The sequence below is a fragment of the Schistocerca gregaria genome, chromosome 3, assembly GCF_023897955.1.
Source record: "Schistocerca gregaria isolate iqSchGreg1 chromosome 3, iqSchGreg1.2, whole genome shotgun sequence".
Taxonomy (NCBI): domain Eukaryota; kingdom Metazoa; phylum Arthropoda; class Insecta; order Orthoptera; family Acrididae; genus Schistocerca; species Schistocerca gregaria.
In genome coordinates, this window is record NC_064922.1 from 675893554 (window position 1) to 675913633 (window position 20080).

Sequence of the window (20080 nt, forward strand, 5' to 3'; positions counted from 1 at the left end):
GCACTATTGTCTTTCACCATGAACGGCACCTGTACATCGTCCTTAACATGTAGCAAATGTTACTCGTGATCAGAAGTGTGTTCCGTGAGGTTGTGAGTGCATTATGTCGAAGCGAAGTGAGTACGAACTTGAGAAAATTATTGGTGTTCGTGTGATGGTTGCTCCCTTAACCAAAGTATCCTTAGTGCTCGGTGTTTCAAGAGGCACATTCAAGAAAAGCGGTGAATCATCACGCTCTAAGTGACAATGCGGATGGAAGTGTTTGTTGAGCGACTGTGAGGCACGGTCAGTGAAGAGGATTGAGACTAGAAATGAGAGAACGACACGTGCGAACATTACTGCAGAACTTGCCTCTGTCAGCACAAAGTGCAACACGAATCGAGCTACATAAACAAGAAACTGAAGGGGGAGTTGGAATTCCGAAACCACTCATTAGTAATGCAAATGCGCGTGACATGAGAACTTGGTGCCGAAGCCCTAAAATCTGGACTATGGAGCAATGGAAGAAAGAGATTTGATCGGATGTGCCTCATTTCACACTATTTCCAACTTCTGATCGAGTTTGCGTCCCAAGAGTGAAATATGGCGAGAATTCGGTGATGATATGGGCAGCCATATCGTGATAATCCATAGGCAAAAAGTTTACCCTGCAAGTTCGTATTACTGCCAAGGATTATATGGTCATATAGGCTAGTCAGGTCCAGCCAGTGGTGGAATATTTATTCCCGAATGGTGATGCTGTGTTTGAAGACGGCAGAGTACCTGTTTGCACAGCTTTCGTCATCCGCGGTTGGTTTCGTGAGCATAAGATTGAATAGTCACATCTTTCCTGACTATCATGGTCACCCGATCCTAACATTATTCAGCTTTTGTTGTCTTCTTTGGACAGAAGGGTGCGAGATGGCTCTTCACCTCTTCACCGTTACGGGTACTTGTGACTATTATGCAGATATCCGCGGAAACCATTAAGGACCTGCATTTATCCATTCCGCGACGACTGGAAGATATTTTGAATCCCAACAGTTTTCCTACACCATATTAGGCCAAGTAATGTGTTGGGCCTCTGGCATTTACATATTTTTACCACCTTCGTACTTCGACCTGAAAGTAACCAAGACTTCGAACTGGGAAGCACATTTATCAAAGCGTTTTAATCGTGAACATAGATGCGATGAGATGAGGGCGAATGACGAAGTAGTATTTGCATTCAAAGATTTCTCCTTTATATGAAGTAAATACTGAGAACTATATGGGAAAAATGGAGAAAATATTTGTTGATGGTATGTCAACACCAAGCTTGGATGAAAAATGGAAAATAAAATGCATATCTCTCACGAATAAGGTGGTGAGTCATGATTAATTAATAAACACAGCTTTAGAAATATTTGTCATTTGTTAAAATCTATTCTTAACTCTCTGCCTCCTGAATTTATAGCACCATCTCTAAACTGAAAACGGACGTTGACGATAACTGAAGATCCTCTCTGAAAAGAGTCACGTTATCAGTGATTGTTATGATAACGGCAGTTAGCGTTATTTCGAAGTTTCCTGGGTTATCAAAATTTTGTGCCGACCTGGGACTCGAATCAGGATCCTTTACCTGAGGCGGCACACTGCACTACCGACTGAGCTATTCACGCACGACGCACGAGTCGCGCACAAACCTTTCCTTTCCCCAGTACCTTTTCTGCGACCTTCCAAACTTCGGATAAGTTTTTTCGCATAACTTGGAAGATTAACAATCTTGGAAGAAAGATGAGGTTATAGTGTACCATGGCGAATACTTTGTCTACATTTACATGGATACTCTCCGTATCGAATTTAAATGTCTGGCAGAGGCTTCATCGAACCACTTTCATAATAAATCTCTATTATTCCACTCTCGAAGAGCGCCCGGAAAAACGAATACCTCTATATCTATGTACGAGGTCTGATTTCCCTTATTTTATTATGATGTACGTTTGCGTTGTCAACAAAACATTTTCGCATTCGGAAGAAAGAGTTGGTGATTGAAGTTTTGATTGTAATTTCCTGAGAAGATGCCGCCGCAATTAGAAACGCCTTTGTTTCAATAATGTCCATCCCAAATTCTGTGTCATGACAATAATATTCTTATTTTTCGATAATACAAAACGTGCTGCCCTTCTCTGAATTTTCTCGATGTGCTCCGTTATTCTCATCTAGTAAGAATCGCAGACTGCGCAGCCGTGCATAGTGTAGGCCGTCTCTTTAGTAGATCTGCTGCATCTTATAAGTGTTCTGCTCCAATAAAACGCAGTCTTGGGTTCGGCTTCCTCACAACATGTTAAGTCGTTCATAACTGTAAATCCCATATATTTATTTAACTAAGGCCTTTAAATTAGATTGATTTATCGTATAGCTGTAGTTTTATGGATTCGTTTTAAAATGGTTCAAATGACTCTGAGCACTATGGGACTTAAGTGCTGAGGTCATCAGTCCCCTAGAACGTAGAACTACTTAAACCTAACTAACCTAAGGTCATCGCACACATCCATGCCCGAGGCAGGATTTTAACCTGCGACCGTAGCGGTCGCTCGGTTCCAGACTGTAGCGCCTAGAACCGTGCGGCCACTCCGTCCGTCCGATTCATTTTAGCACTCGTGTGGATGACCTCCAACTTTTCATTATTTAGGGTCAACTGCCAATTTTCATACCATACAGATATATATTCTAATTCGTTTTGCAATTTGTTTTGATCTACTATTGACTTTTCAAGGCTATAAACGACAGCACTGCCCGCAAACCTAGGTCGACTGCTCAGTTTGTCTCCTAAATCGTTTATATAGGTAAGAAGCAGCAGAGGATCTATAACACTATCCTTGAGATACAATAGAAAACACTTATGTTTCACTCGATGGCTTTCCGTCAATTGCTATGGACTGTGAGCTATCTGACGTGACGTCTCGAATCCAGTCACATAACTGAGCGATATTCATTAAGCAACAATCCGATTACAAGCCACTTGTAAGGTACGGTTCAAAAGACTTCTATAAGAGGAGACATTAGGAATCAGTTCGAAATCCATTGTCGACAGCACCCAACACCTAGTGAGAGTAAAGGGCTAGTTTTGTTGCACAAGCAAAATGTTTCCTAACCCCGTGTTGACTGTGTGTCGATAGACCGTTCTCTACGAGGTAATTGACAATGTTCAAACACAATGTATTTTCCTAAATCTTGCTGCACTTCGACGTTAATGACTTGGGCCAGTAATTTAGTGGATTACTCCTGTTGCCTGTCTTAAATATTGGTGTTAGCTGTGCAACTTTCCAGTCTTTGGATCAAGGTCTTTCGTCGAGCGAGCGGTTGTACATGATTGTTAAGTACGGAGCCCTTGCATCCGCATATTTTGAATGGGACGTAATTGGTATACAGTCTGGACCGGAAGACTTGCTTTTATTAAGTGATATAAGTTGCTTAACGTCTCCGAAAATATTTACATCTACGTTCCTCAGGTTGAGAGCGGTTCTTGATTTCAGATATTCCTGGACTACTGCAGGTACTAACTACAACTCGGACAAGACATTTTCTTGAGATATTTAACGTTAGTTACGTACATGTCTCACCTTTATCATCAGCAATGTACGGGACAAAGGACAACATATATGTGTAGTGGGTGGACTATGTAAGGAACTACTACGTCCATGGCATTGATCCTACTAATTGAGAAAAGTATTTATAGATAACTTACACAACCCTTTTTAGAGTTTTACATAACTATGATGATAGTAATTATGTTTTTTGATTATTTAGTTTCGCGACTGAAACACAATCGAATCGTTTAATTTTATACCATCCAGAAGATTTTGTTTTACCTCTGAGGGCATTATTACCTCCAGGCTGGGAACTACTGCTCTACAAATATAAATGTTTTGATATTGTATTTCATTTTTAGAAGTTTTTGCAAAGTATTGTTGTATTCTGAATACTAATATTTTCATGCAATTAGTAATTAGATAAAAAGAAGTTATTGTTTTGACAAAATTCGGATTCAGTATTTCTTAAATACCATTTCCAATTGAAAATAAATAAATAATTTGAATAAAAAGTTACTACCAACTATAATCGGTTACTTAGACTTGCAGGCTACGCACTTTATTAAATGTAGCTTTAGGTAGCAAGCTATATGTATTTTTCAAGACTTAAATTTCGATTTTATAATCATTCATTTTCCTTCCATTGACAATTTAAATGATAGTGTAAGTACAACACTTTTAGCACTTGTGAACAGTGTCACAGTGTCGATTACAAATTTAGGAAGTTACAGATTTCAGTAATTACCTAACATATTAAACGGGTACCGGCGGCAAATACAAAAGCTACACATATAAAATATGGTCACATTGCATCAAAACAGGTATATTCAGTCTGATAATGGTAGCAAAGTTATTATTATCTTTCTGATTACTAACCAAAAATCCATCACACTAACCTGATAGAAGCTAGTAAGGCTCTGCTGCCTGTTTTTATTTAGCACCAACTGAATGCTTCATCCAGGCAACAAAGATTTCTTTATTCTTCTAGAGAACTAAAAGCTAACTCAACACAACAAACGCCTTTTGTAATCCAAGTTTCTCAAATATGCCATTCAGGACTCCTCCGATTCCTGCTAGGTCAAAAACCGACTTGTTGCCCGTACGTTTATCAACGAGATTTATATGCTTCTGTGAAGTACTCGAAATGATAATCTACCTTTTTGACGCACTTCTCAAAACACACGTTTATTAGGAATATTGTTGTCAAAGATACTCGGTTCTCAGCTACCAGAGACATTGTCAATACACACTAAACGTTTGTACATAACAGAGCAGGAAAATTTTGAATTTAGTTTCGTTTTGGAATTGTGTCCTATTGTTAGGACACTAATGTCGGGGCACCGCCCTTAAAATACATTAAGTATAGAGATAAACCTTGGGGGCAGTGCAGTCTTCAATGAATATCCATGAGTCAGACCCTAATACTGTATTCGAGTACCACAAGAATGTTTTTTCTGCTTGTCCGCATTAACTTACGTTTTTTATCCACAATTACAGCAAGATGTTGTCCATCACACCAAATTGACAGCCTGCCCCAAGAATGAGTCGAAATTCAGTTGACGTATAGAACCATATCACGTATCTGTGTGTCTTTTTTCTCCAAGAAATCTGTCCATTCCCCAATAGGTTCTTCTTTATCGCATTATATCATTTGTTCCCAAACTTTTTTCCTGTGGTCCCCCCCCCCCCCCTTTTTGACGAAAAAAGTACTATCAGCCCATTTTATTAATTAAATAATCATATTTTATATGTTCTTTGCCTGATGCTCTGGTTTACCAACTTGAATTTAGATGGACTTCTACTCAATAGAAACGATGATTACGTGAGTTGTTATAAGCAAAATACGAATAGTTCAATATCTTTATCTCAGTTTCATTTATTCATAAAGTATGAGATGAACGAAATGTACAGTTCTGAAAACAAGGATTACAACCGCATTAAAATTTTATATTACAAAGTTCACTGTGATGAATGAGCCTGCTTTTGAGAAGAAAGTCTCCATGGACGTGGTCTAACAGTAGAAATAGCCACTCGAAATTCTTTTCTTACATTTGGGTTTGAACGATAAGGATTTTCAACTTTGACATCTATGAAATCTGTCACTGAAAGCTATGTTCTTACAAAAGGATTAGGATCTTCACTGCATTTTGGGTCATTGATAGATATTATTGATAATAAGTCGCCAGCCCGCATCTCGTGGTCGTGCGGTAGCGTTCTCACTTCCCACGCCCGGGTTCCCGGGTTGATTCCCAACGGGGTCAGGGATTTTCTCTGCCTCGTGATGGCTGGGTGTTGTCTGCTGTCCTTAGGTTAGATAGTCTAAGTTCTAGGGGACTGATGACCATAGATGTTAAGTCCCATAGTGCTCAGAGCCATTTGAACCAATAAGTCGCCAAAACTAAAAAAAAAAGTGAAGTATCATAAGTGAGATCAACTAACTTTTATTGCTCTTTTATATTTAGACAAGACAGTCTAGCAGCGAAATTGAATTAATTTTTAATCAAATTAAGTTAATAAAAGCCCGAACTCCCATACGTTTCGAAGCGAACTTTCCGTGTTAAAGGCTTTTATCTCCATTGGAAGTATCGGAATAGCTGTTACCTCTGACTGTGACACTAGAATAGAGAACCATTCTAGTATGTCACCTTCCATTCCGTTTCGCAACAGCTCTGATTTCTATAAGGAAGCCTTCACTTTTTTATTTCATGATAGTTCACTTGTCAGGTTATCTTGAAGTGTTAAGGCTACCCCATTTGTCAAAAATCACAATGAGGAGAGCCATTTTCAATAGAAAATTTCCGTTGCTGAAATAGTCTGCCAGAGAGTGACATTTCTCCTTTAAGAAACAGAATACCCCATTCCTCAGATCGAACTTTCGTTTCAGTACTTCAGCCTTTTAAAGCCATGGAGCATTATTAAGAAAAGCTCAGCTGATGTGATAAGAAACCATCTACTCGCATAGCACTTGAAAAGCCTGGAATTGAAGCATTTTTATATTATTAATATTAAGTGTTTCTGTAACCTTTTGCAATACTTCATGAAAGGATGGGCTAAGTTATTTAGTGACCAGAGCCTCTCGGTGTACCATACAGTAAGTCCATACTGTATTAGTTTCTTCGTCTTTAATAAGAGACTCTAAAATCATAACGCCAAAAGCACAGACAAAAAGATTTCAGAAAAACAGTTGAAACTTCCTGGCAGATTAAAACTGTGTCCTGGACCGAGACTCGAACTTGGAACCTTTGCCTTTCGGGGTCAAGTTCTCTAGAGCAAACGTCCCGAGTTCGAGTCTCGGTCCGACAAAAAGTTTTAATCTGCCAGGAAGTTTCATATCAGCGCACACTCCGCGAGGTGAAAATTTCGTTCTAGAGAAACATTTGTTTGTCAAAATCAGCTTTGTAAGCAACCCATCAGTCTCATAGGTCTGACTTGTTTCTTTGTAGCTAAGTCTGAGCATCTACTTTATTTCCCATAAAAATTATTAAATTTTAATTAACATTGAGGATTATTTTTATTAATACTAATCTAAAAATTCTCATATATAGTCCAGTGGCAAAAGGGTATTTTTGACTGTTGTGTAGCTTGTAAATAATGCGAAACAATAATCAGAGACTGAAAGAGCAGATCCTAAATGCACTATACCCATAATTATGACCTATTCCAATACTTCATGTTCCTCATTATTGTTGTCTATATTAAGCACATTATCAGGCTTGAGGTTGAGATAAAACTGTTTGTTCACTTCAGGCATGATATTTAAGAGTTTTGTTAAGTCTGCGTGTTTCAAACTTGTTTTTCTAAACTAAAGCTCAAGTTTTTCTGAGTATCCGTGTTTCAAGGTTGATTTTTGCCAGCTCGTATGAAGAAACCGGTTTCAGGCAGCCAGTGAGCGTTTCTCTCGAAATGAAAATTTATGCTTTTGGGGCCATGTGCAAGTGGATGTCAGAGAAATAAGTTTTTCGCACATTTTCGTATATACATTGTAAGGGCACAGCACTGATAAAGCTGATTCACCGTAAGCTCAAAAGATGTCAGGAGCATGCGCACACGCTAAAATCTCAGGATCGACGATGATGCCCCTTGGGCCCTTATGGATCTTATTGCCTCATATGTTTTCGCTTCTATGCCGTGTGAATCTGTTCACAGCGTTAACCGTCGATTGTATTTGTAACTTGAATGAGTACACTCCTTAGCACACTTTTTTATAGACTGATGACATAATTTATGTTACGAATGAGTTCATTTTATGTCTTTAACATATATTGCATGACACTTAACATGTTGTCAAGCTCGAAGCTGTCCAGTTTCCTTAATTCACGGACATTTCTGAGCTTGACAACATGTTAAGTGTCATGATATACGTGTGTTAAAGACATAAAATCAAATACTTCAAAATAGCGTAAAAAGCCAAGACCGGGGATGCAATTAAATTAACAATTAAACAGTCGTGTGACAGTGTGTTCCTTTAGAAAGGTTTTATATTTCGGCTGTGAATATTTTTATGAGCCTGATGGTCGTCAGACGACTGAAAGTGTTTGTGTGAACAGAGTATTACTAGCAGGCGATAATATCACGTTCTTTAGCATTAACTGTCGCTTGTAATGCATCGTGAATTCCAGTCGCTGACCGAGCTCCATCTGTGCATACTACACAGCACTTTTTCCATGATATCCCATTCTGATTAAAACATATATTTATCACGTCAAAAAGGGTTTGAGCTTTAGATCTTTTCCGTGTCGGCTCACAGAAAAGCAATTACTCACGAATATTAAAGACATTAATGCAACTAACGTAAGCAATCAGATCTTTACGAATACCAGTCGCTTCGTGCACTTGAAGTGTAAAACAGTTTTCACGCAATTTATAAATTAAGTGCTTGAGTAAATTGTCGGATACGCCTAAAATTGTTCTACCCGATGTATCAGCAGAGATAAGAATGCTTTTCAATTGTGGAGCAAATGAGTCACCAGACATTGTCGATGCTGTATCGATCGCCCACGCTAAAACCTGAGTTTCTGCAAGCGTCTGTGGTTTCCTGAATTTAGCAGTCCAATTCGAACTGTGGTAAGAGGCTAAAACGGCCATAGAAGTCACACTGGTCCACTCACAAAACTCTTCTAGGTGCAGCACACAATAAATTACTTCGTTTCCCTACAAAAAAATTCCTTCTGTTTTCGCATTACTTGAAAACATTTCGTTTGTAGTTGAATCATTAACATTTTAGGCTTCATACAGCAACTAAAACGGTTAAACTGCTTACACACTGCAGACATTCTTCACCATTGATTTAATTTTTACGAAACCTAGCTATGGGGAGTTCTCATCATACACTCCTGGAAATTGAAATAATAACACCGTGAATTCATTGTCCCAGGAAGCGGAAACTTTATTGACACATTCCTGGGGTCAGATTTATCACATGATCGCACTGACAGAACCACAGGCACATAGACACAGGCAACAGAGCATGCACAATGTCGACACTAGTACAGTGTATATCCACCTTTCGCAGCAATGCAGGCTGCTATTCTCCCATGGAGACGATCGTAGATATGCTGGATGTAGTCCTGTGGAACGGCTTGCCATGCCATTTCCACCTGGCGCCTCAGTTGGACCAACATTCGTGCTGGACGTGCAAACCGTGTGAGACGACGCTTCATCCAGTCCCCAAGATGCTCAATGGGGGACAGATCCGGAGATCTTGCTGGCCAGGGTAGTTGACTTACACCTTCTAGAGCACGTTGGGTGGCACGGGATACATGCGGACGTGCATTGTCCTGTGGGAACAGCAAGTTCCCTTGCCGGTCTAGGAATGGTAGAACGATGGGTTCGATGACGGTTTGGATGTACCGTGCACTATTCAGTGTCCCCTCGACGATCACCAGAGGTGTACGGCCATTGTAAGAGATCGCTCCCCACACCATGATGCAGGGTGTTGGCCCTGTGTGCCTCGGTCATATGCAGTCCTGATTGTGGCGCTCACCTGCACGGCGCCAAACACGCATACGACCATCATTGGCACCAAGGCAGAAGCGACTCTCGTCGCTGAAGACGACACGTCTCCATTCGTCCCTCCATTCACGCCTGTCACGACACCACTGGAGGCGGGCTGCACGATGTTGGGGCGTGAGCAGAAGACGGCCTAACGGTGTGCGGGACCGTAGCCCAGCTTCATGGAGACAGTTGCGAATGGTCCTCGCCGATACCCCAGGAGCAACAGTGTCCCTAATTTGCTGGGAAGTGGCGGTGCGGTCCCCTAAGGCACTGCGTAGTATCCTACGGTCTTAGCGTGCATCCGTGCGTCGCTGTGGTTCGTTCCCAGGTCGACGGGCACATGCACCTTCCGCCGACCACTGGCGACAACATCGATGTACTGTGGAGACCTCACGCCCCACGTGTTGAGTAATTCGGCGGTACGTCCACCCGGCCTCCCGCATGCCCACTATACGCCCTCGCTCAAAGTCCGTCAACTGCACATACGGTTCACGTCCACGCTGTCGCGGCATGCTACCAGTGTTAAAGATTGCGATGGAGCTCCGTATGCCACGGCAAACTGGCTGACACTGACGGCGGCGGTGCACAAATGCTGCGCAGCTAGCGCCATTCGACGGCCAACACCGCGGTTCGTGGTGTGTCCGCTGTGCCGTCCGTGTGATCATTGCTTGCACATACCTCTCTCAGTGTCCGGAGCAAGTATGGTGGGTCTGACACACCGGTGTCAATGCGTTCTTTTTTCCATTTCCAGGAGTGTATCTTCTCGTTTTCTCCTTTGAAGTATCTTCCTCCCCTCCGCCAGCCGATGTACCCCATGTGTGTTCATGTCTTTCACCCACCAGGAACCGCTCCGTACCGCAGTCAGGTCTTCATAACGAAGTCTGACAAGTTGTACGGAGGCGTCGAGATACAGGAGGCAAAGTTTGCTCCAAGCGCAATACTGTTACAGATACAGTCATAGCGCAGTTGATAACGTGGGTTTCCATCGGCGGCCGATATCACTCACATCGTTTCAAGCAATTCTAAAAATATTACCGTGATTTCTTTCATTGTTTTAACATACCGATCGCCGGCCGCATTGGCCGAGCGGTTCTAGGCGCTACAGTCTGGAACCGGGCGACCGCTACAGTCGCAGGTTCGAATCCTGCCTCGGGCATAGATGTGTGTGATGTCTTTAGGTTAGTTAGATTTAAGTAGTTCTAAGTTCTAGGGGACTGATGACCTTAGAAGTTAAGTCCCATAGTGCTCAGAGCCATTTGAATCATTTTTGATCCCACCTTGCACGCTGCTCACCTTCCACCCCACCCCCTCTACCTCCCGTGGTCGCACCCACAACTGAAGAACCACTGTTTTACGACAGAAACTGATATAATTTATGCATGATGTTACGAAGAACTCGGCTCACAGCTGGTAAAACTGTTCTTTATTAACACACGACCGGTTTCACGGCTTCAAGACGCATCATCAAGTGAAGAATGATAAAAGATCATCGTGACAATATCGTCAATATTATGGCGAGCGACAGGTAAAGAAGAAGTACCCATTCCTTAAAATTTGCCTGCATCATGAGAACAGGGCAGCTCAGTGCAGGGCAAGGCTAAAGAGGCCCGCACGAACGACAGATAAATAACAATTTTACCGGCTGTGAGACGAGTTCTTTCTCATTATGCCTTCAACAGCTGCCGTTGCCCAGAGTATGGCTCTGAGCTCTATGGGACTTACCTGCTGAGGTCATCAGTGCCCTAGAACGTAAAACTACTTAAACCCAACTAACCTAAGGACATCACACACATCCATGCCCGAGGCAGGATTGGAACCTGCGACCGTAGCGGTAGCGCGGTTCCAGACTGTAGCGCTTAGAACGGCTCGACCACTCCGGCAGTCTGCCCTGAGTATAATATAGTTTGTGATATGCTAGCGTTCCAGTCCGAACAAGTGCAAACACTGCGCACTAACTCCTGTAGAACACAATAAAAGGTATCATAGAGCTACGAAGGGCTTATGGGTCTAGTTTCATGCGAAGAGTTTCTGCATTTCACTACGCTATCTCCAGGGCCCCAACCAACGTATAGGAGGAATCAAACCTCACGTGTAGTCGAAATATCTGCCAGCAATAAGTAACCGGTATCCGTAGACTCCTAATTTCGACCAAACGCTGTCCCTTCGTTCATCAAATGAAGACTGCTTGCAGAAACTGTCGCACAAATAAATAACACTCAAAATACATGCGGCTGGGGTGTTCCTAATTTTACAGTTTATACAGGTCTAGATACACACTTACGCCCACATCTGAAATCGATTCCGTGACCACTCGAATAAGAGCTACACGATTTGGCGAATGTGGCTACCAGTGCCATATATTTATTTATATATATATATATATATATATATATATATATATATATATATATATATAAATTGACACAAATGCTTGGAATAAGATGGGGTTTTATTAGAATCAAAAAAATACAAAAGTTCACAAAATGTCCGACAGATGGCGCTTAATCTAATCAGAACAGAGATAATTATCATAACAAAGTAAGCCAAAGCAAAGATGATGTTCTTTACAGGAACTGCTCAATATGCCCACCATCACTCTTCAACAATAGCTTTAGTCGAGGAATAATGTTGTGAACAGCAGTGTAAGGCATGTCCGGAGTTATGGTGAGACATTGGCGTCGGGTGTTGTCTTTCAGCATCGCTAGAGATGTCGATCGATCACGATACACTTGCGACTTCACGTAAACCCAAAGCCAAAAGTCGCACGGACTAAGGTCTGGGGACCTATGAGGACAAGCATGACGAAAGTGGCGGCTGAGCTCACTATCATCACCAAACGACGCACGCAAGGGATCTTCCACGCGTCTAGCAATTTTTTTTTTGTTCTAATAAAACCCCATGTCATTCCAAGCATGTGTGTCAATTTTTACCTCTATGTCTACATTATTCCGTGGTGTATTAAGTGTTGAAAGCTATACTGATTTTTTGATCACCCAGTATATAACATAATTATTCCGGTTAATGGATACAGTACGACAACGAACTGAACTGAAGTGAACTCGGAATCCCAGTGTAACGACAGTTTTGTTGTCTGTGCACAGACGTACTGCGTCGATGCTCAGACGGCTGACTCGGCGTGCACAGCAACCGCCTACCTTGGTGGAGTGAAGACCAACAAGGGTGCCATCGGCGTGTCGGCGGCCGTCCCAGTCGGAGACTGCTTAGCGCAGAACAACACGGAATACCACACCAACTCCATCGCCCGCTGGGCCCAGGTGAGCTTAGCGACGAGCACACCGTGTAACACCGTCTTTTCTTACTACTATCATTTTTAATCGCATTTAGTATTATATGACACCATGCGCGTTATCAGTGGCACAATAAAATCTACGCCTACTGTATGGCTGCCAAACCTGAGCCACATATCACCAGCAGAAATGCGGCGAAAAACCGCTATTCTCAGTGAGTTCAAAAAGATTACTACACTCATGCTCACAAAACTGGCGCAGATAGCTTAGGCAAATAGGAAACAGAAACGATTCAGATCTCTAACTCCACGTTATTGGTGATAAGTTGAGAAAACCGTCCCTAAACACAGGAGCTACAAAACGCCACTGTTTCCTCCGCGTGTACCCCGACATCAGTATGGGAAATGATCATCATGCACACGTACGCAGGCAGCACAAGGGGTTGGCATACTCTGGATGAGGTGGTCGAGCAGCTGCTGGGATATAGCTTCCCATTCTTGCACCAGTGCCTGTCGGAGCTCATGAAGTGTCCTACGGGTTTCAAGACGTGCAGCGATATGTCGACAGAGAGCGTCCCAGACGTGCTCGATGGGGTTTACGTCTGGAGAACAGGCAGGCCATGCCATTCGCCTGCTATCTTCTGTTTCAGTGTACTCCTCCACGGTGGCAGCTCGGTGGGATCATCCACCAGGAGGAAGGTGCGACACACTGCATCCTTGAAAAGTGGACATACTGGTGAAAAATGACGTCGCAATACACCATACCTGTTAAAGTTCCTCTGTCAAAGACATGCAGGGTTGTACGTGCACCAATCATGATCCCACGCCACACCATCGAACCACGACCTCCATAAAGGTCCCTTTCAAAGACATTAACCGGTTAGTATCTGCTTCCTGAATCACGCCAGATGAAAACCTGGCGAAAATCACTGTTCAGACTATACTTGGACTCGTCTGTGAACATAACCTGGGACCACTGTCCCAATGACCATGTACAGTGTTCTTGACACCAGGTTTTACGGCCTCTCCTGTGACTAGGGGTCAGTGGAATGCACCTTGTAGGTCTCCGGGTGAATAAACCATGTCTGTTCAATCGTCTGTAGACTGTGTGTCTTGAGACAACTGCTTCAGTGGCTGCCGTAAGGTACCGAGCAAAGCTACTTGCAATACTCCGCGGCCGTCTGCGGGCATTGATGGCAAGACATAGGTCTTCTTATGGTTTGGTACACTGTCGACGTCCCGTACCGTAGTACCTGGAAACGTTTCCTGTCTTTTGGAATCGTTCCCATACTCTTGAGACCACACTTTGTGGCACACGGAGGGCCCGTGCTACGACCTCCTGTGTTTAAGCAACCACCAGTCCCTCAAAAATTCTACCCTTCATAACGTCATCAATATGTGTTCTTTGAGCCATTTTCAAGACACAGTCACCATCAGCACGTCTGAGAACGTCTGCACACTTACTCGCAGCACCCTAGTCTTACATGCACCAACACACTTCGGCGTATGTGGACTGCTGCCAGCGCCACCGTGCGACGACCGCACATACACAGCATGCTCATACCCCGAGGTGATTTAAAACCGAAAATCGCCCACCAGACCGTTGTTTCACCATGTATCAGCATTATCCTCAATTTATGAGCACTAGTGCAATAACACACAGCTGCCCATCCTTGGAGCGCAGAAGACTTAAATAGAGAATACCAGCATTACTCTCTGCTGAAGAAATGACGAACTCCAACTTTGATGTCGGCTATCTGTGGAAACAACACTGGCAAGAACACTCTCCACCAAAATGCTATAGAGACATGACATCTGAGAAACCGCCTGGCTCCAACTAGTCACGCAATATGTGGACAACTCTAAAACGCATGCATACTGGCCGCGGAAGATGTGCTGACGCGTTGGGGAACGATACCAACACCAAATTGCGACTGCGGAGCTGAAAAGCAAACAGTCGGACACCTAGTGGTTCGAGCCTACAAGAGAACCTTCAACGATTTCCTCGCTGCAACAGAAGAGGTAATCGATTGTATTAAATGTCTTGATGTCGATCTGTAATTATTCTATGAGTAAAATTTGTAAGGACTGTGATTATGCCATACGATAAATAAAACAAAAAAAATTTAATCACAATCGCAGTGGAAGATAGTGATCCATGCACATTACATTTCGCTGTGTGTTAGACATCTTTAAATATTATTATAATCATTAATAATATCAACTGTACGACTGCAAGGTTCAGAATCTACCAGTCATTTTGGGCATTCGCCACTTCGTTTTCGTGTCTCACTCATGTTCACAAATGTGTGTGAAATCTTATGGGACCTAACTGCTAAGGTCATCAGTCCCTAAGCTTACACACTGCTTAACATAAATTATCCTACTGAGAAACACGCACACACATGCCCAACGGAGGACTCGAATCTCCGCCGGGACTAGCCGTACAGTCGGTGACTGCAGCGCCGAGACCGCTCGGCTAATCCCGCGCGGCTTTCTCACTCGCGATACTTGTATCTGAATGAGGACTTTTGTATCTGTTGGGTCACAGGGCTGGCTTTCATTAATCAAGCTTACTTTATCGGCAACTACTGTATCACTCATTACATGTCAGTTACATACTAGCACAACAGAGCAGGGGACATAAGACGTTCTTGGGACAAGTGTACTGCATCAGTGTTTAGGAAACAAGAAACGATTTCTAAAAATATGGTAAGGAGTTGTCAGATTAAGTGAGTACGGAAAATGGTCTCTGCTAAAGGAACAATACAAGGCGTTCTTAATTAGTAATTATTTGTCACTCTTCATTTCATAGTGAATGTAATTACATCACCTTCCACGCTCTAGAAACTTACGGAAATTTCACTCATAGAAGATACGTATTGGGTGGTTGTAATTAAAATACAGGTACTCATAGGGATCTAGTGCAGGCTGTGATTATCGCATGCCAGAAGAAGAACTTGGTGGATATTCTAATGCGTTAACGCAGAACTGATTTACGCTGAAAAAAAGTTAGTTCCTATTTTGACCACCAGGTACATATGTGGCTTTGTGAATGCAATAGAGACGTCTGTAAATGTTTCCATATGTAATGGACTAGAGAAGGGACATTGGAGAAAGCCGGCCGTAGTGGCCGAGCGGCTCTAGGTGCTACAATCTGGAACCGGGCGACCGGTACGGTCGCAGGTTCGAATCCTGCCTTGGGTATGGATGTATGTGGTGTCCTTAGGTTAGTTAGGTTTATGTAGTTCTAAGTTGTAGGGGACTGATGACCTCAGAAGTTAAGTCCCATAGTGCTCAGAGCCATTTGACTCGTTTTGAACATTGGAGAAAAGGTCAAAAAAGTGAGAAAGGCATTATGTGTGCTATATTATTAACGACCGCTTACACAGTACGTTCAATATGAGCACCGCAGACGTCGAAGAGCCGATGTACAGTGCCAGATTTGTTCCTGGTGGACGTAATAGGAAACAACATTCTTCCAGCGCAGATCGGTTCTTCATTATCGCGTTAGCGTATCTACCACCTTTCGCTGTCATTGCAAGCCACACTGGACCTCCGTAAATAGCTACGCTATAACTATAAGCACCCAGCAAGAGGGCGGTTCAGTGAGTAATGAAACTCTTTTTTCCTGTGACCATGTTGATCTTATTCAGGACTCCCCAGTTTTGGCTGCAAACCCTGTCTTTCAACATAATATCCATTCAGTTCCCTGTCATTTCGTCCTCTTACTGGAAGGGCCTGACTGCGCGCATGGTACCACTCTACTGGAAGAAGCTGGAGAAAACGTCTTGATGCATCAGTAACTGCATAATCATCCACATACTGGTTCCTGCAAAGTACATCCTTCATTTGCCCAAACAGATGAAAGTCGGATGGTGCGAGATCCAATCTGCTGAGTGATTACGAAGAGCAGTCCAATGAAGTTTTATGAGCTCCTCTAGGGAGCGCGGACTCGTGTGAAGCCCTGCGTTGTCATGGTGAAGTCGAGTCTTCAGTTTCATTAAGGTAGCACAATACGCTCCAGAGCTCATCATTGCACCAAGAGGGAGGACGTCAAACAGACTAATCACTCAGTGTTTGCCGACTGAGGATATATGGCTTTGAACTTTTTCTTCGGAGGGGAATTGTTGTGGTTCCACTACATGGATTGCTGTTTTGTTCTCGGTTCGAAGTGGTGAACCCATCTTTCACCACCAACAGAGACGTCCAGTTGAGAAGTCAGATGTTTGACTGAGATCCGCAGGTTCAGGCATTGTAAGAGTCACAGCAGTGTGTAGCCAACCGACACGCTGGACGTCGCACAGGTGTGCGCTACATAGTCTCGCCCAAAGATTCGTCGTGCGTTTGTTCGCTGCCAGGTCTCCGTAGACATTCTGCAAGCAGCTACGAATATCTGCGATGGTCTCGTTTTGCGCAAAAAAGAAACTCAATGACAACTCTCTGCTTCTAACGTACCCATGTTAAGAAGGCACTTTGAAGGCTGCGTATAGCGCCGCTATCTATAGGAACGTCATGAAACTACAGGGGTAACGAAGGGATGTTCAATGATGTCCCTCAACGAATTTCACTTTTTTTTTTTTCAACGAGAGGTGGCCGAGGGAAAAAGTGTCGCATTAATTATTGAACTCCTCTCGTACGTTCCCTGTCAAAAAGTGGAAAACCAGAAAGGAGTGGAGAAAAGGAATCGAAATTTCGTGGTCTGATACGGTGTATGGTGTCGTGTCAGTGATCAAAGTGCCGAGTCAAATTTAAAAAGAATTTGGAAGTCTGGCCCACTTTTAAGTACGAAGTTGCACTCGCTGTGGCCTGGATTCAGGGACTAATTCATTTGGAATGTGTCACATAAAGCCATCGTATCCTCTGCTGAGGCAAAATACAACGATAAAGACAATTCATACCCTCCTAAATAATGAGATATAGATTATTATGATATATTGGACCCGTTACATTTCACTTTTGATATCCAGAAGTGTTGTCTCAGAACTGTTGCAACTAGTCCTTGATATTGTGCAAACTTGCACTGGGACGAGGTAGACATCAGAGCTGATCGCACACATGTTCTATGGGGAACAGATCTGGGGACTTTCGTGCCACAGGAGTACAGCTTCACGTACGGAAATATGTGCCACTTGGGATGATCATTATCCTATTGAAAAACGGCACCTCCACGCTGTCACTTGAGAGGTAACATGAAGTAGAGCTTTCGGAAGCACAGTTATGCCGCCAGAGATCTCTCAACCATCACCAGTTGTGACATGAAGTCATACTCGGTTTTACCACTGCTATGCCTCTCCAGAACAGTGAAAGGACGGAACTCTCTCCAAGCCACCCCCGTACTCGCCGAGGATGGTTCTGCGAGGTAACGCACAATAAAGATTCATAGCTGAACACAGTACGACCCCATTCATCAGCCATCCATACATCACAGTCATGCCATCACTTGAAAAGCAGCCACATGCGTGCTTTTGTGCTAACGAAAACCTACACCTGGGGTGGTAAATCTACAGTCCAGCTGCTGCTGGTCCCAGACCGATGGTGCGGCATGGCGCAGAATGTTGCACGCGTTCCTCTACTTGTTCTCGGATGGGAGGCGCGGATGTGAAGAGGCTACGATGCGCTTCGTGCACACTACAACGATCCTATCTAGCGGTGGTCAGACGTGAGAGACATGACCTTAACGAGAAATGCCTGTCCTCATGTTTTTATGCAGTGCCACTGTCACATCCAATTGCACAAAAAAATCTGTATATGTTCGACCAACATGTCTAAATGCAGATCCACAATAAGGCCACTTTAACACTGCCAAGTGCTCATACCGCTGTCTCACACACGAGTAAGCAGGATCTCAGTGTTTTTCACACACTACCTGATATCGTACCATGCCTGATAATATTAAATACGAACAATACTGGTGCACTCTGGTGGCCGTTCTATCCATTACAGAGTACTGTCCCTCTAATAATTTGTAGACCTGCCAATGATACGTACATCTACAAAGTTTTATTGATACCGGACCATTTAGTATGGGTGTCTCTCTTTTGGTGTCAGTAAATGTGTATGTCACAGACAGTTTTTCTGTGTAAATTGTTTCATAAAATACAGTTTTATCCTAATATGAAAATGAAAATTAGCGTACGGCAAAGTGGATCGGAAGTCCCCATGGGGGGAAGTAGGGCCGCCGAGGGCAAGTACTTATTGCATTCGACGCCACACTGGGCGACTTGCGCGTAGGAGATGGGGATGAAATGATGATGAGGACTATACAGCACCCAGTCCCTGAACGGAGAAGATCTGCTACTGAAGCAGGGAATCGAACCCGAGCCCTTTGGTGTGGCACTCCGCTGGGCATACCACTCAGCTAACAGAGGCGGTCATCGCAATATGAGAAGTTATACGTTAAAGTAGTAAATATCGAATTTAACTACACAGCTATACATTCAAGTATGATTATTAGAATTTATTTTTATACTCAAGTGTGAAACCTTATGATACGTTTCGGGGTGCACTCAGCCTCGTGATGCCAATTGCGGAGATACTCTACCGAAAAGTAGTGGCTCCGGTCAAAGAAACCCATCATAACGACCGGGAGAACGGTGTGCTGATCATACGCCCCTCCTATCTGCGTCCTCCACTGAGGATGACACGGGGGTCGGATGGTCCCGATGGGCCACCTGTGGGCCGAAGACGGAGTGCTTTTATGATACGTAAATCCTTAGAACCATGTTAATTTCAGTGTACTTTATTCATCACAATATATGAGGTTGTATCAACAAAAAAATGGTTCAGATGGCTCTGAGCACTACGGGACTTAACATCTGTGGTCATCAGTCCCCTAGAACTTAGAAATACTTAAACCTAACGAACCTAAGGACATCACCCACATCCATGCCCGAGGCCGGATTCGAATCTGGGACCGTAGCGGTCACGCAGTTCCAGACTCTAGTGCCTAAAACCGTATGGCTACATCGGCCGGCTGGTATCAACAAGCACAGTTCCTTTGTAACTAAAAGAAAATTCTTCACTCATTGGATCCTAAACATCCTGGTTCATCTCCAGTCCTAATTGCTTTTTACGCTTCTGAAACCGGGCGAAATAAAAGGAATAGTCAGGTATAGGTGGTGTCTGTTGTTTCGTACTTGTGCGAATGATATAGGTGAGGACGGACAGTGATCTTTTCTGTGCGGATCTACACCAGGCCCGATCGTACCCCGATTATAATCGCCGAAATGCCGTGAGTAACGACAATAATGGGCAAAGAGCACTAAATTCATAGTGCTTGGAT

The 20080-nt window shown here is 43.4% G+C and overlaps 1 protein-coding gene across 1 annotated transcript in view; it reads left to right on the forward strand.

Annotated features, from left to right (window-relative positions):
* The window catches only part of LOC126354983 (membrane-bound alkaline phosphatase-like), a 151358-nt gene that overhangs the window by 56686 nt on the left and 74592 nt on the right, over positions 1-20080 (forward strand). The window contains exon 4 of the mRNA XM_050005069.1: positions 12650-12823. Within this exon, the coding sequence (XP_049861026.1) occupies positions 12650-12823 (174 nt within the window). The remainder of the gene's footprint in view (positions 1-12649; positions 12824-20080) is intronic.